This window comes from Chroicocephalus ridibundus, chromosome 20, assembly GCF_963924245.1.
Source record: "Chroicocephalus ridibundus chromosome 20, bChrRid1.1, whole genome shotgun sequence".
Lineage (NCBI taxonomy): Eukaryota > Metazoa > Chordata > Aves > Charadriiformes > Laridae > Chroicocephalus > Chroicocephalus ridibundus.
This window is the reverse complement of record NC_086303.1, coordinates 5,329,866-5,346,061: the sequence shown is the minus strand read 5'-3', so window position 1 is coordinate 5,346,061 and position 16,196 is coordinate 5,329,866. Positions and strand designations below refer to the sequence as shown.

The following is a 16,196-nucleotide window of genomic DNA, read 5'->3' as shown; positions in this document are numbered from 1 at the left end:
CTGGGACTGCCGACCATCAGCTCCATCACTGGGGGATTCTGTCCTGCTTCACCCACAGCTTCTGTGCCACGGGTAAATATTTAACTCAAGATTGCTTGGGTTTTGTTTTTTTTTTTTTTAAAGTGTTTGCTATTGCAGGGTTTTTTACTCTTTCAAGTGCTCAGTGATGTATAAGCAGATTAACAGGTGGAAGAAGCATTTGATAAACAGAATAAAAAAAAAAAAAAGGCTTTTCAGAAAACGCTACTTGGGTGCGATTTGAATCAGTCAGAGCTAATAGTGGAAGTGGCTAAACTAAAGGAAATATGAAAAAAAAAAAGAACAGAGATAACATATTTTTAGCCTGAAAGCAGGTTTCTTAAAATGAGTAAAGCGCCGTACGGCGAGCGGGTGAGAGGCGTGTTTCCCACAGAAGGTGCATAACCTATTTCTAACGTATCTGAGGGCAAACATGTAAAGCTGGATGGGGCAAGATACGCTTTACGACAGCTCCTGCCTGGACGTAATCCGGGACTATACACAGGCCGTATATTGCTTATAGACCCGGCATGTTCCAGTAGCTGGCAGCCACGTTTCATTACATTTCTGCTGAACATAAGCGCCTTTTCTGCTGTTTTATTAACAAGGCGGATTCAAAGGCCCTCGGTCTTATAAATAATTCCGCATGTTTTGGTCTGTCGCCTTGGGCTCCCGCCGCCACATCAGGAGGTTCCGTAAAGGCATATGAAGCAAAAACCTTTTTTCCCGTTTTTCTGGATAAACATGTCTGAATCTTGCATTGGCTCCCAAAAGAAAGAGAAAAGAAACGTTTTGTTAGACTTGAAATAAAATCTTTATTTGTCTTTAAGAGTTTAGGTTTTAAAACTACTTAAAGAATAACTACATAAAAGTAGAAATAGATTTGCTTAACTTCAAAAATTTCTAAATTAAAGGTTTGGCCTCTCTATTTCTTTAATCTTCGTATTTTAACTCTGAATCTACTGTCATGAGTTTGCAGATTATGATGATCCAATTAGAGAGCTTTTCCAGTAAATAAACTATTTCGCTTAAAGTATTCGGCTCATCTGTGCTACAGCTCACGCTCGCGTTTATCTCAGGAGCACAATGACCCTTCAGGCTGGATTTTCCTACAGAATTTTTGGGTTATAAACCGTGTCCGTAACAATCGACTTTGCTGCTTTCAGCTGATCTGGCACTTGCTGCAATTGGTTTTGGTTTAGGATGTTTGGTTTTTTAAATCCCTTCTATGAATACATGATTAGGATGAATAGGGAGGCCGGTACGTTAAACTGCATCTCAAAAGGGAAATAATAATTTTGTATAAAAGTTACTCAGTAAAAAACACTGCAGCCACGAACCTGGGCATGGGAAAGTGCAGGGAGTTTGCACTTGACTTGGAAAAAACGCCTGGATCCACCATCAACACAGACTCTGCCGAGCCCCGCGTCTCCGCGCTCACGCCGAAGAAACTTTTGATGGGATTTTTTTAAGCTTAAACTCATTTTAAGCCGTGGAAGGAGGAGCCCGGCAGCGGCTCCCAGGGACGGAGGGACAAAACCCCCCCAAGAGGAGACGGGAGGCTCTTTCTCGGCCGTGCCCCGGTAGCCGCGTTGGGCACACAGCCCCGCCGGTACCTGTGCCTCACGGGCAGGGACTTTAATTTCCCGGGGCGAGGACTTTAATTAGATAAAATGGCCTAACCGCGATAAATGGAAATTTGATTAGAACAGCGCTAAGGGTAGAAACCCTGTTAATTACACGAACACTACTTACCGGGTAAAACACCCCCCCTTTGTGCCACCCATCGCTGGTTATTGGAGTGCCATAAACATGGAAAACAAGCACAAGGACGACACGGCGTCCGTGTCTGAGAGACGGTGGCAGCAAGAAAAGCCTCGCCTCCCCCCACTCGTCTCCCCTCTGTATCTGAAGGCTTTATTTATTCGTTAGCATTTTTTTATTTGCATTCACAGAGGCTTAATGAGACGGCCATCCCATGTTAAACAAAAATCAGCCACCGAGAAGAGCCCATTAGTGGCTGTAAGGCAACACGTAACTGTCTCCCGTGCAAAGCCGCTTCTTCCCGACTGTGCTTTGATGACGCTGACTGCTATTTAAAAGGGAAAGTTGCAGATTCCTGAGCAGTCCATCACTGCTAATTAGTCTTTGCCTTTTAAAGTTTGTTCAGCAGCTGCCCGATGCTATGAACACATGCCTTTCCTGCACCCCCCTGACACCCCATGGCCACGGGCAGGTCCCCGGGGGGCTGTGGGGCAGTGGAAAGGGGAAATGCTCCCCCGGAGCATTTTGGGGGCCTTCCATCGGTTTAGCTGGGCCGTGTGATTTCCACTGGATAAGGAACTGGTGCCGGGATGGAGACCCCATTCTGCTCCTGCTGCGGGACCTTCGCTGCCCCTAAAAGCGTGTGACACCCCCAAGCCCAGCGCCCGGCACGTCCCCATGCACCGTCCTGCCCGGCCGCTGCCAGCCCCTCGCCCACAAGAACAAACTTGGCCCCGGGGCACCGGCTCTGCCTCGCCTGGGACGTGGCCAGTGATTCATTCCCACCGCCAAAGCCCCGTGTTGACATTGAAAGGGGTGTTATCGCGGGCGCTGGTACACCGGGGCGAGGGTGTACCTGTCGGTATAAGAACGCCGCCGCGGCGCTGCCTGCACCCGCAGAGCCTGGCCGAGGCCAGCACCGCCGCCGACATGAAGCGCCTCCTCCTCCTCGCCATGCTCTGCCTCTCCCTGGCCAGTGGCTTGAAAAGGTAAGGGGGTCCCCAGGGTGCCCCCCACTCCCTGGGCTCTCAGAGGGGCTTCGCTCCCGGGGTGCAGCCAGTGCCGAGCACGGCGGTGAGGAGCTCCCCCGGCACCAACACCCTGTGGCTACACGGGATCGCGGGGACCATGCAGGGACCACGCAGAGACCACACAGGGCTTTGCTGGTTTGCTCCCATCAGACCATCGGCTCCCTGGCCGGCTCTGTCCCCCTGGATGGACCCTGCCAGCAGCAGTGGGTTGCGGGGAGGTCTGCGGGATGAGCTGCCGGCTCCAGCCCAGAGCTGTGCCAGCAGACGGGGCAGAAAACACGGGTACAAAGTCCCCTCTCCCAGCCTAAGGGTCCTTTTCCATCAGTCCTGTCAAGATACTGCCCGACCCATCGTTGCAAGCAGGCTTGTGGGCTCTCCCGCTGTCTTTGTCCTTGATTTGCTGCCTCCTAAAACAGCTCGGGTCCCCCATTTCGCTGTGCCCCAGCTAGAAAGCATCACCATGGGGGATGCAGGGAAACAGGCTCTGGACCTGCATCCTGGTGGCACCGGGACTCAGGGCGGAGGTGGGGACTACAGGGCATCGGCAGCATTGGTGGCCCAGGGCGAGTGACCAGGACCCTTGCTCCCCCAGGGTGACCCTGAGGCGGCACCGCTCCCTGCGGAAGTCTCTGCGGGACCGTGGGCAGCTCTCCCACTTCTGGAAAGCCCACAGGCTCGACATGGTCCAGTACAGCGAGGACTGCGCTGCTTTCACGGACACCAGCGAGCCCCTCGTCAACTACCTGGACGTAAGCGTGGCGGCACTGAGGGCTGGGGGGTGCCAAGTCCCAGCAGACACCCTGAAAGGACATTAGTTTGCATGAGCTGTCCCCAATGCCCAAAGACTTCCCCTAAAGCCCACGTCTGCTAACGGAGCACGCCTGCAGCCGCTGCCCCGGCGTGCCAGGGCTCGCTGCCTGCCCGCTCCTGCCTGGGCCTTTGTTCCTGGGAAAGTGACGATGAGAGGGGACAAGGGACCGCATTCATGGCAGGCACTGCCAGCCCTCCCCCTGCCTGCTGCCCTCCCCCAGCCTGCCGTGCTCTTGGGCACACAGCAGGGAGACAAATTTCCTCCAAAACACAAACACACGTCGCACGCAGCAGAGAAGACCCCCCCCGCAAAGGACCCAGAGCCAGCGGTGGAGGGTGTTCCCCAGGTCACCCCGTTCCCGCAGTGTGAGGGTCCTGTCCCCAAAGCCTCTGCCACTGTCTGCATCCCGCTGATGAGTGTCCCCTCAGGGTCCGGCCTTCCCACTGAATCCAGCGGGAAGAGGGTGGCGCCCGCACCCATCCTGCCTTTTGTTCTGGGCTTGCCTTGTTGTTCCTTAAATATTTGGCTCCTTTATTTCACCTGGCACGGTGTGGCCGTGAGAGATGAAACGCTGCCCCGGTGCCAGCCATCCCCCACACCGAACCCCATCAGTTCTCTGCAGCCTCCCCCCAGCACAGGCTCCCCTTTCCCGGGATTTCTTGGCGTGCCGATGGCTGATGGGGGTGTCTGCTCCGCGCTTTGCTAGATGGAGTATTTCGGGCAGATTTCCATCGGGACCCCCCCCCAGAACTTCACTGTGGTATTCGACACGGGCTCCTCCAACCTCTGGGTGCCGTCCGTCTACTGCGTCAGCAAAGCCTGCGGTGAGTGGGGGCTCCCCGACCGCCCACCCCCCTCAGCCGGCAGCGGTGGGACCCTGGGTGACACCCCCGGGGTGGCCCCAGAGAGGCTGTTGTGTCACCAGCACACACAGCCCAGGGACCTTGGTGGGAACCCCCCCCACCTAGCTGAGCCCTCCAAGGCACGCAGGGATAACAGAAATTGGGGGGGGCCTCATCGGGTTTGTTTGCTCAGGCGCAGGCAGCAGTCACACCACCAGCACCATCAGCCGCGGGAGATATGGGACGTGCTCTTTAGGCCATTCTTATGGGAGAGCCTTTAAACAAACAAGCGAGGATGACAGCACTTAATACAGCTTGTCACCACGGGGCTGGGCGGCAGGAACAAGGCGGGCGCAGAGACCATGGTGTGGCTCCGGGCTGGCTGCCCGGGGGCTCGCCGGGTGGCAAACACGGGGCTTGTTGGGGCCGTCAGGGATGAGCCAGCCCCGGTGAGTCCAGCCCTGCTGCCTCGGACACGGAGCATCTCCAGCAGCCCCAGGGCTCCTCAGGTGCTTCCAACGGAGCTCACGGGGAGGGGGCTGGGGAGAACAGCTGGGTGCAGCAGCGCCCGCGGGGCTGCTTCTGTCTGTAAAACAGGCTCAGCAGCGCCGATCAGAGACGCGCTGGCTGCCCCATCCCTGGAGGGGTTCAAGGCCAGGTTGGACGGGGCTTGGAGCAACCTGGGCTGGTGGGAGGTGTCCCTGCCCAGGGCAGGGGGTGGCACTGGATGATCTTTAATGTCCCTCCCAACCCAAACCATTCTGCAATTCTATGATCTCCAGGTCTCATAAAAGTCTTGCTCAAGCTAATCCCGCTCCCCTTAAACCTCACCCCTTTCAGGCAGATTGGAATGGGGTAATTTTTATTCCTCCTCCAAACATCGCCAACATACCCCGTTGTCCCATGAGCAGCTCTTTCCCTCGGCAGCGTGCCCATGACACAGGCATTTTGGCGATGCCACATTGCCCCATTCGTTTGCTCCGAGGCCAGTCCCTGCTGCCGGCCATGGCAGGGGCTCCCGGCCTCCATGGCCACGCAGATAAACGGTGTTTCTGGTGATAGCTCCCGTCTCCTTCCCCAGCTGCGCACACCAAGTTTCAACCATCGCAGTCCAGCACGTACCAGGCGGTAGGGACCCCCTTCTCCATCCAGTACGGGACCGGCAGCTTGACGGGGGTCATCGGATCTGACCAAGTAGCCGTGAGTCATCTTTGGTTTCTCCTGCCCTGGACAACGTGCCTGGCACTTGCCTACAGACTGAGCATCACCATCGAGCCTCCTCCTCCCCACAGGTCGAGGGTCTCACCGTGAGCAACCAGCAGTTTGCAGAGAGCGTCAGCGAGCCGGGAAAAGCCTTCCTGGATGCCGAGTTTGATGGGATTCTGGGGCTGGCTTACCCCTCCCTGGCTGTGGACGGGGTCACCCCCGTCTTCGACAACATGATGGCACAAAATCTGGTGGAGCTGCCCATGTTCTCCGTCTACATGAGCACGTACGGACAGGGCTTTGCTGCAGGCTGTTGCTTAGACTCAGTCGTTGGTTTTATGGGGAGGGGGATACTAAAATAAGGGTGTTTTACGGACATAGTAAAGGGGTTTTTTGGGACCATGACAAGTATCGCAGACCTGAGGCCTTACAGGAATAAGTGACTAAGCATAAGGAAGAGAGTGGGTATAAATCCACCCGTTTAAAATACGATGCGCAAAGTAAAAGGGAGAAGATCCCTCACGTTTCCTCCTCCTCCCACCAGGAATCCCGAATCCTCCCTGGGAGGAGAGCTGCTCTTTGGTGGCTTTGACCCCTCCCGCTTCACGGGGACCTTGAACTGGGTGCCGGTCACCCAGCAAGGCTACTGGCAGATCCAGCTGGACAAGTGAGTGGTGCTGGGCAGGGGTGGAAGGGCTGGGCTGGGGCAGGGCAGCAGGACAAGTCCCTCCTGGTCCTTCTCTCCTTCCTCCTCCAGCATCCAGGTGGGTGGGACAGTGGCTTTCTGCACAAACAGCTGCCAGGCCATCGTGGACACCGGGACGTCGCTCATCACAGGTCCCACCAAGGATATAAAAGAACTGCAAAGCTCCATTGGTGCCATGCCTGTGGACGGAGAGGTGAGAGTGAGGGTGGGGAGAGGAGGGGACAAAGCCCTGGGACCCCCACCCCGGCGGGAGGGACGTCCCGTGGAGCAGCACCGCTGAGCTGCCCGGCTCTGCCACAGTACGCCGTGGAGTGCAGCAACCTCAACGTGATGCCCGACGTGACCTTCACCATCAACGGGCTCCCCTACACGCTCGGCGCCCAGGCCTACACCCTCATGGTACGGCTGCGGCCATCGGTGCCACCACCCCCAATTCCCATCTGCTGGGTTCGAAAAGCGGCTCCGGAGACAAAGGTGGCCCAGAGCCACCCTGAGAGCTGAGCCGCGTGTCCTGGCAGGTGACGAGCCCCACTGCTTCGAAGTGCACGGGACCTGAGGACATCGTTCCTGCGTGTTTCCATGTGCACGAGGCTCTCGGGTTCGTCCCCAGCTTTGCGCTTCTCCTTCTGCAGGAGTACAGCGACGGCATGGCCTTCTGCACCAGCGGCTTCCAGGGGCTGGACATCGCCCCGCCCGCCGGACCCCTCTGGATTTTGGGCGACGTTTTCATCCGTCAGTTTTACTCCGTCTTTGATCGTGGAAATAACAGGGTGGGGTTGGCCCCCGCCGTCCCTTAGGGCCGCAGCATCCCATGGATCAGGAAGGGAAGGGAGCCACCGGGCTGCTGCCCGCAGGCAGGGCAGGGGACGTCACTTCATCGGTGTCCCTGGAGGTGATGAAGACACCCGGGGACCGTGGCTGAAGAGCCCAGCAGAGGTTCGGTCCATGCCAGGAAGCCGTTTCGTAGTGAATATAAAAATGTCTTGAGCAGTTCTGCGATCTGCTTTGCAGGTTTGCTTTTTTGTAAACACGGGTCAATAAAAGCTTTAATAAAACAAGACCGGCCACGCTCATGTCGATGCACAGCAGCAACGCCGCAGATCTCGGCTGGGATGCACGGGAGCATTAAATCCTCCCTCCCAGACCCTGCCCTCCTCCCCGGCGAGCGAAAAGCCTCGGTGCACCCACGGCACTGCTGCAGGCTCCGTCTTACCCTCGGTGTTACCGGAGCCTTGGCAGTGCAGGAGACGCTGGATCTGAAAGATCGGCCTCTGTGGTCCTTAGCTGGGATTTCCACATGGGCAGAAGAGGACACTTTGCCCACGTGGAGCAGAAAGTCCCCGGAGGTGGCTGTGGGGACCCCCACGCTCCCCACCAAGGGCAGGGGCTGGGGAAGGTGCGAGTTCACTGGGAAAACATGTCACTTCATCTGAGGTGACGCTGGGAAACAAAAGGGTGACGAGGAGACTGGGGAGACCCTGGGGCTCTTTCTGTGCCACAAAACTCCTGGTAAAACCGGTGATTTCCAGGGAGATTTGCTTTGATTCCCCGGGCACTTGCAAAAGACAACATGGTTGTGGGTGCTCGAAGCGAGAGAGGGTAAACGAGCGGCGTGCTGCCAAGCTTGGGCTGGGCTGGCTCAGAGGGCTGGGGGGCTGGGGGGTCTTGGGGGCCCAGGGGGCTGCAGGGCTCCCCGTGAGTCACTGCGGCGCGTGGGACCTGCTGACGGTGCAAGGGATGCGGGAGGAAGCGTGAGCAATCGCGGCTCATGCATGATGCGTCCCGAGACACGCAGGGAAGGCAGCGAGAAAGGGAAGCAGAGAGAAGGGTTATTTTTACCCCTGCCTTTGCTGGGTTTGCAAAGCCCCGCAGCCCCCGCGGTGCCGGGGTTCCTTCCCTCAGCAGGGGCCAGGCTTCGCAGCTGCTGTATCTTTCCCAGAGCGGAGCAAACTTCAGGGTTGGGCCTGAGAGCACTGGAAAATTCAGATCTGGTTGTAAACTTTGCGGCTTGGGCTCGTCATTTGCAATAAAAGAAAATATCTGCCTTACTCAGAAACATTGATTGTGCCACTGACCAACATATGGTTTCTGTAACCGGTTCCTGTATTGACTTCACCTCAGCTGTGCTTTCCGCAGGCACAGCGCAGATAAGGTGCGGGGGCAGCTGGACTAAGGTCTCCTCTCCCTCTTCCAGCTTAACTCTTAGCACGCCCAGGTGCCGCCGGGCACCAGCCCATCACCGCGGCCATAGGCGCTGGGGGAGCATCCAGCTTCCCAGCACAATGACGGACCGCCTGGTGCCCCCGACCACTGGCCAGCAGCGAGAGGTGGCCCAGCCTGGACTCGACCGGGACTGCTCTGCACTGGTGCTGTGTGCTCTGGGGATCCCAGAGCATCCCACGTCCTCTTGGTGGGTCTCAGGGGGTCTCCAGCCCTCCTCCCCTCACACAGAGGATGCTCCAGCAAACACTGAGCATCCCAATAGGGAGCTCCCGCTGTCCCCCGGGGAGCAGAGGTGGCCGAACAGCCGTAGGGAACAGTTTAGTCACTTGGACGCCTTTTGCTTTCTTCCGCTTCCCTCACTCTCGCTGCCCCGCGAGCCTTGCCGCAGGGAACGGCATGTCCCCTCCTTGTCCACACCAGCCTTTCCTCTGGACGTGGCAGTCGCCAGCCTGGGTTTCATCGTCTCCTAGCTGCAAGACCTTCCTCATAGTCACAGGGCACAAACCCCACGCTTTTTTCCTCAGAATTGCTGACTTGGTGAACCAACGAGGACAGGACCGTAGCTGTGGTTGCAGGAGCTGCTGAACAACGTCTTGGCCGTCGCCTCCTCTACACCGCCGCTCCCACCGCCTTCATCCGGGGCCAAGCTCGCACGACTGCACAGGAGAGGTAAGGAGAGCAGGAGCTTTGGGAAAATCCCTTTTCTTGTGAAATCAAACAAAAGATGGAGCCTGGGCTGGGTGCCCTGATGGATACGGCCCCTCCTGCCCAAAAGCAGAAGTGGCTGCGGGGCATCGGCTGTAGGAACGTGACCACAAACCCCATCTCCAGCGGCGTGGAGAGGCATCGATCATCTGACTGGGTGAGCAACCTCCATCCCGCCAGGCTTGGAGGGACACGCGGGGAGGAACCAGGGCAGAAGTAGGCAGGAGGGAAGTCTGGACAACAAAGTCTCGCTGCAAGGGCAAAGGTGAAGCAGCAGCAACAAAAATAGGCTGAATACAGGGATTAGGAGAGACCTGCCCCGGGGAAACCATCAGCCGTTTACCCACCACCGGTGGGAACTGGCTCAGGTGCTTCTCCTGCTCCTCCCCGCACTTGTCCCGTAGTGGCGGTGGGGGGGAAAAACAGATTTTTCTGGCCAGACAGGTCCCAAAATTACACCTGGGAAGGAGGAGGAGGAGGGTTTCTCCTGCTGAGTGCAGCGATCTTCCCTGAGATCCCATAAGGGGTGTCTACAGGGGGGGAAAAAACCTACAAAAACAAGGGCAACCAGTGGAAAAGCAAAAGCCGGTGGCCTCGGAGGGACCCTGCGCCCGGGGACACGGAGGGACCTTAGGTCCCTCCGTGTCCCCGGGCGCACGGTCCCTCCGAGGCCACCGGCGGTTGCTGTTCAGGGTGAGGGGGTGCAAACCCCATATCCCATCGGATGCTTGGCAAAGGCTCAGGACCTGCCCTTGCGCACCGAGGGAGGCACAGCTCTGCCTTTTGCAGCCATGGCCAAGTGGGTTTTCCCACGGCAAAAAGCCTCTGGCCACCAGCCTGATGCTCGGAGAGGTGGCCAGAGGCTTCCTCGGTTCCTGTCGCCGTCCTCCCGTTGTCCCCGGGCTCCCGAAGCTTCTTTTCCTGCCCCGCGCTATCAGGGCTGCCTGAGCAAAGTCCAGTGTGGCTCCGGCGGGCTCCGGGGATGCTACCGATAGCCCCGCGGCGCTTTTGTTCTCAGCCCTAAATAATCCCCTGGCAGGAATGCAGATAAGGGGTCCCAAGGAGGTGGGTAAAAGGTACCGGGGGATCCTGAGCAAGAGAAGAGGCCAAAAGTCAATCCCAAACCCCAGCAGACAAAGGGGACCTTGGTCCCTTCCCCCTATCAGACTCTGAGCTGGGGAGCGCCCAGCAGAGCTCCAGAGCCGAGGGAAATGCCGTGACATCCCGGCACCCGCCCGCGGCTCCTCCGCCAGCTCCGGCAGGATCTCAGCCCCTTTCTGCTGATGTCACGGCGTGGGGCCCCGCAGCCGCCTTCCCCGGGCGGCAGGCAGGCAGGAATCAGCGCCGGGGACGGCCGCCCTTTCCTGGATCCTCCTCTCCTGTCTCTTCCCTCCGCAGGACGCCGGCTGGAACAGAGCCCAGAGCCTCGGCCGTCCGGCAGACGGATGCCCCGGCAGGTGAGTGCGCTGCAGCAGAGCCCACGGCTGAGCAGGAGACCCCCGGAGCATCAGCCGGTGGGCAAAAAGGTTGGGAAACTCCATTTTGAGTTTAAAACTGCCTGGCCTCTGAGAAAGCTGTCTGGTGCCAGCAAAAGGGCTGGAAAGTTTGTGCACGCTGAGACATGAGGCTCTGCCTGTGCCAAGGATGCTGCCCGCGGCGGGGCTGGGGTGGCAGAGGGGGTGCGGGAGAGCCTGGACCCCACGGCTGAGAGCCGCCCTGGCAGGGGCCACTTGCCAAGGGGGAACGGCGCAGGGCCGGCCAGCGCATCGGGGAAAAATGCAGAGAAGAGGCTGTCAGTAAGTGTTTCCATCTGCGCCTTGGCCGGTGCCATGCGGCCGGGGCTGCTGAGGCCGCCGGAGGATGCTTGTCCCCGCCTGGGGAGGGGGTTTGCTGGAGGCACTCGGGGCTCCTGCCTGGGGATGGCCACACACAGCGCACATGGGGAGACCAGGACGCGTTGGGGACGCAGCCTGCAGGGAGCCTTTTGGGGTGCTCCTGGGCTGGGTGGCATCCCTGGGCTATGCTTGGGGCACACAGAAAAGTCCAGCCGGCCGCGGTCTTCTTTAGTAAATGTAATTTTCCCCAGAACCCTGCTGTGTGCCAGGTTTAGGGGGAGGGATTGCACTTTAGAGGGAAAGGGAGAGGCAGGGAAGTTGCTCACAAGCAGCTTTTAGCGCTGCAGCACACTGGCGTGTCTGGACGCGCATCGACACCGCGGGAGCCGGTCCCAGGCGGTGACGTGGGCCGGGCTCGTCACGGGGGTTTCTGCCCCCACCACTGCCGGGACGCCGGCGCAGCAGGGTGCTGGCACGGCACGGACACATGGTGAGGACACAGCAGCGTCCGGGGCGCTGGAATGGCCGGGGTGGGAGCGGGGAGAGGCTGTGGGGAGCAGCAGCTGCTCCCACACCTCTGCCACCGCCGCAGGGCTCACTAGGAACCGGTCCCATCCCTGCAGCCGGGTGACCCCCTCTCGTCCCGCAGGGCTTGTCCATGGATGCCAGCAAGAAGGTGGATCTGAAGATAATTATCATAGGAGCTCTGGGGTAAGGAGCGGCGCTGGCGATGGGAGGGAAGCCCCACGTGTGCGCTGGCCCGGGGGCCTGTGGGTGACAGCCCCCGTCCTTGCTGAAATTGACCCCCTGAGCCCGGCTTTGCGGGGCAAATCCTCACCCACGTCCCTTCCCTCTGACAGCGTGGGCAAAACCTCCCTCCTGCACCAGTACGTGCACAAGAGGTTTTACGAAGACTACCGCACCACGCTGGGCGCCAGCATCCTGACCAAAGTCCTCGCGGTGGACAACACCCCCCTGAAACTGCAGGTGAGCGGGGCTGGGACTGCACGGGGGGCCCGTCCTGGTCCCATGGGCACGTGTCCCACCATGTCCTGCTGTCCCCAAACGCCTATTGGTGTCATGAGGTGTGGGGCTCGCGTCATGTGTCTGTACCCGTGTCCTTCTCTGCCCTATAGATCTGGGACACGGGGGGACAGGAGAGATTCCGGTCCATGGTGTCGACCTTTTACAAAGGCTCGGATGGCTGCATGCTGGCCTTTGACGTGACGGACAGGGAGTCCTTTGAGTCCCTGGACAACTGGAGAGATGACTTCCTGGAGAAGGTCATTCCGAGGGAGCAAGATTTCCCCATGGTTGTGCTGGGGAACAAAATAGACATCTGCGACCGGCAGGTAAGTGTGGAGGAGCTGGGGTGGGTGCATTGGGATGCCTTAGTGCCCCAACAGCTTATAAGTGCACCTCCTTCGCCTGCAGAACCAGCCTTCTGCCGATGCTCACGGGGAAACCAGGGCTCCCAGGCTAGGAGCTGCCTCCCCCATGCCTTTTGGAGGGCAGAAGCAGCACACCACCACCCCCGTCCCTTCGCAGCTGAGATTGTCCCCACTGAAGGCAGCAGGAATTAAGCATAGAATAGAACCACAGAATGGCCTGGGTTGGAAGGGACCTTTCAGGTCATCGAGTCCAACCATCAACCCAACTCTGACAAAACCATCACTAAACCGTATCTCTAAGCACTGTGTCTACCTGTCTTTTAAATTCCTCCAGGGATGGTGCCTCAACCGCTTCCCCGGGCAGCCTGTTCCGATGCTTAATAACCCTTTCAGCGTACAAATTTTTCCTAATATCCAGCCTAAACCTCCCCTGGCGCAACTTGAGGCCATTTCCTCTTGTCCTATCGTCTGTTTCTTGGGAGAAGAGTCCGACCCCCACCTCTTTACACCCTCCTTTCAGGCAGTTGTAGAGAGTGACGAGGTCTCCCCTCCACCTCCTTTTCTCCAGGCGGAACACCCCCAGCTCCCTCAGCCGCTCCTCATAGGGCTTATTCTCCAGACCCCTCACCAGCTCCACTGCCCTTCCCTGGACACGCTCCAGCCCCTCAATGTCTTTTTTGTGGTGAGGGGCCCAAAACTGGACACATCTCCAAGAGCTGCCTGCACTGCCAACACCCTGCCCCCAGCAGCGCCTGGATGGGCCAGGAGGGTCCCCTCCGCCACCCCCCCGGCAGCCGCGGGCAGCCCTGTGTGGGGCTGTGCTGTGGCTCCATCCTCCTTCCCCGCAGGTACCCAAGGAGATCGCCTCAGCCTGGTGCAAGGAGAAAGACATCCCATATTTTGAAGTCAGTGCCAAGAACAACATCAACGTTGCAGAGGCTTTCGAGACCCTCGCAAAGCAGGCGTTAGCAACGGTGAGCATCGCTCCCGCGCCGGCAGCAGGGAATCGGGTGGGAGCCGGACTCAGCCGCCGGCCAGAGCCAATCTGACAGACCCCTTCCGATGCAGAACATCTTCTGTTTGTAACGTGTAGGACAGCCCCAGGAAAGGGAAATGCATCAGTGCTTGATTTCTCAAAATAGATCCAAAACAAGTTAGAAAAGAATAAGGATTGCTCTTTCTCTTTGCCCGTGGTGACAGGAACAGGGCGCCCGGCACCGCACAGCGTGCCAGCACTGTCCTCTAGCGGCCATCCCATGGGGACACCTGTGTCCCCACGCCACACAAGCCCGGTGGCCCCGCTCCTTAGCTGAGCCTGGCGGCTTTTCCCTGGATTTTGTCTTTAATCGGGACTGAACCTGTGCTCCCCGGTCCTTTGGCCAGCCCAGGCTGGCTCTGAACTGACATCACTCACCCTTTCTCTTCTCTTTTTTTTCCAGTATAAAGGGATTTTTGAGAGTTATTTAACCGACTCCATCAAACTCACTCCCAACGACAAGCCCAAGAAGAGCTGCTGCTGACCCTGGCCACACACCGCGCTCCGGGCTGCGCTGCAGGAGCGTGGCCCCAGCATGCCGGACCCCACGCTGCCCACGGCTGGAGCCCTGCTTGGGTGTCCGTGGCCCCCGCCCGCCCCAGCCCTACCATAGAGGATGGCCAAGCCAGGACGCAGGATGGCCACCACTCAACATGCCGGGGCCAGCTGGCTGCACATCCCGGGGCTTGCTCCTTCCCACCTCCCCAGAGCTGCTCTCCCAAACCAGCAGCCTCCCAAATCACTGCTGCGTCACGGTGGCCCCATACCCCCTCGATCCCCAGCCATCTGGCACCCGAGCGGGCAACCCCCCTGCGGTGATGGTGCCAGGGAGCCGGGCAGTGCTGCTGATGCCTTTCCAGAGACCATGACCTTGGCCCCACGGGTGACCCTTCCCAGCACGCGAACTGGTGGCTCTGCATCGCTCACAGGGCTCACGGTGCGTATGGGCTGCCCTGGGGGAGGCGTGGGGCTGGTGGCCACGGCGCAGGTCTGAGAGCAGCCGGGTCTCCCCGTCCAGGCTCAGCTGCTGCGGATGTAACCATTCCGTGCCTCAGTTTCCCCTGCTCTCATGCACACCCCCTGTCAAACACCCTCCACCTCCCGCCTCACTGGCGAGGATCCTCAGTAAAGCACTTTGTCAGGAATTCTTTTTTTTAAAAAAAGGAAATTAAATATTTTTTATTTATACACCTGTGTGGCAAAACACTCCTGTGGTCCAGCAGCAGGAGGACGGGGTGGGGGCTCCGGGCTCTTGGGCTGTCCCGTGGACTTTCCTCCAGCAAGGCCAGCAGCTCTGAGCCTGTGCCAGCTTCTTGAGGCAGGAAGATGCATTTTGGGTCTGGATTGTTTTTTCCAGCGCAAATTTTGTGTCAGGGGAAAGAGGAGGTGTCCGGGGCATCGTGCAAAGCGGGTGCGCAGTGGTGGCGCGGGGGCCTGGCCAGGGCGGCTGTCGGCAGAGGGAGCCTGATGAGAGCCGAGCCGAGCGGCTGCCTCCCTTCCTGCATCCATCCAACTCTGGCTCTGGCACCTCCGACAACCTGCACCCAGGCACAGGCTGGGGCTGGCCAGAGAGGTGGCCGTGGCCACCCTGTGCCACTTTCCCTGCTGCCTTCGGAGCCGCATCCCTGGGGCTGCAGCACCCTGCTCGCTGCAGAGCCATAGGGCTGGATGGACCCGGGAGACCCCCATCTGGGCACCCTGCCCCATGGCTGCCTGGGCAGGTCTCCACGGGACCTCCTGCCCCCTCGCCACCCTTCCCCACACCCATCCACACTGACCCCAGTGGTCCCACAGAGCTCCCCGGGGGCCATGGGGGCTCTGCCCTGGCATCACCCGGACCTTTCCATGAGCAACAGCCCCATCGTGGCTGTTCCCCACCCAGGACCATCGAGCCATGACACAAGCTGGGGACAGCACCCATGTGTGGCAGTGGCAGGGCCCGGGGCCAGTGGGTGCGAGCAGACAGGGCAAAACCTGAGCGAGAGCTCGGCGCGGGGGGCGCGGGGGCTGCAGTGCCGTAATTAGCCCGCCAGCCTCCGGAGAGGCACGTAGAGATCTTCCCACCCTCCTCCTTACACAACGCTCAGCCTGTTTATTTGGGCACCACGCCGGGGGAGAGGATTTGTCTCTTGATATTGGGAGGAGAGGGGCATTAACTATTTCGTCCCCGAGCTCCGCGCTCCCTTTCCCCCTGTATCCCCGAGGCAGCTGGACAAGCCGGAGCCCACTTTGTGCCCGGCGTTGCCCGCAGGATGCAGCCCCCGTCCCAGCGCAGTCGGGCTGAGCATCAGCCAGCGTGTCCGGCCCAGTCTGTCTGGACGGCGGGTGTTGAGCACTATCCGTGTCAATAGTGATATTGTTTCTAATTACACACTTTCTCCAGCAGCTCTCAGTGCTGGAGGCGGATGCAAACTCAATCCGTTTAATTCCAGCAAGCAGCAATTTGGACACCCAGAGCTGAGCGGGTCAAACAAATGCACCCAGTGGAGCGGGTGCTCCCTCAGCCGGGGCTGAGCCCAGGGCTACCGCGGGTGCCGAAGCCCATGAGCAGGAGCCGGAGCCAGGCGGGAGCTGCAGGCTTGGCTCAGGGTCCTGCCCCGGGCTGCCCCGGCGAGGCATGGCCAGCAG

General features: G+C 59.2%; 2 protein-coding genes across 3 annotated transcripts; both read left to right on the top strand.

Annotated features, from left to right (window-relative positions):
- The first annotated feature begins 2,712 nt into the window (after positions 1–2,712).
- On the top strand, positions 2,713–7,175 carry CTSE (cathepsin E). The gene is made up of 9 exons (XM_063356429.1): positions 2,713–2,771; positions 3,406–3,562; positions 4,331–4,448; positions 5,548–5,666; positions 5,759–5,958; positions 6,217–6,339; positions 6,430–6,571; positions 6,679–6,777; positions 7,011–7,175. Exons 1-9 carry the CDS (start codon positions 2,713–2,715, stop codon positions 7,173–7,175), a joined length of 1,182 nt encoding a protein of 393 aa, XP_063212499.1.
- Positions 7,176–9,185: 2,010 nt separating this feature from the next.
- On the top strand, positions 9,186–14,687 carry RAB7B (RAB7B, member RAS oncogene family). Of its 2 annotated transcripts, XM_063356431.1 has the most exons (7): positions 9,186–9,270; positions 10,705–10,763; positions 11,791–11,852; positions 12,002–12,128; positions 12,278–12,493; positions 13,381–13,506; positions 13,972–14,687. In XM_063356431.1, exons 2-7 carry the CDS (start codon positions 10,752–10,754, stop codon positions 14,050–14,052), a joined length of 624 nt encoding a protein of 207 aa, XP_063212501.1. In that variant the 5' UTR covers positions 9,186–9,270; positions 10,705–10,751; the 3' UTR covers positions 14,053–14,687. The 2 variants fall into 2 exon arrangements, with proteins under 2 accessions (XP_063212501.1, XP_063212500.1); XM_063356430.1 differs by lacking the exon at positions 9,186–9,270 and having other exon boundaries at positions 10,364–10,763.
- The last annotated feature ends 1,509 nt before the right edge of the window (positions 14,688–16,196 follow it).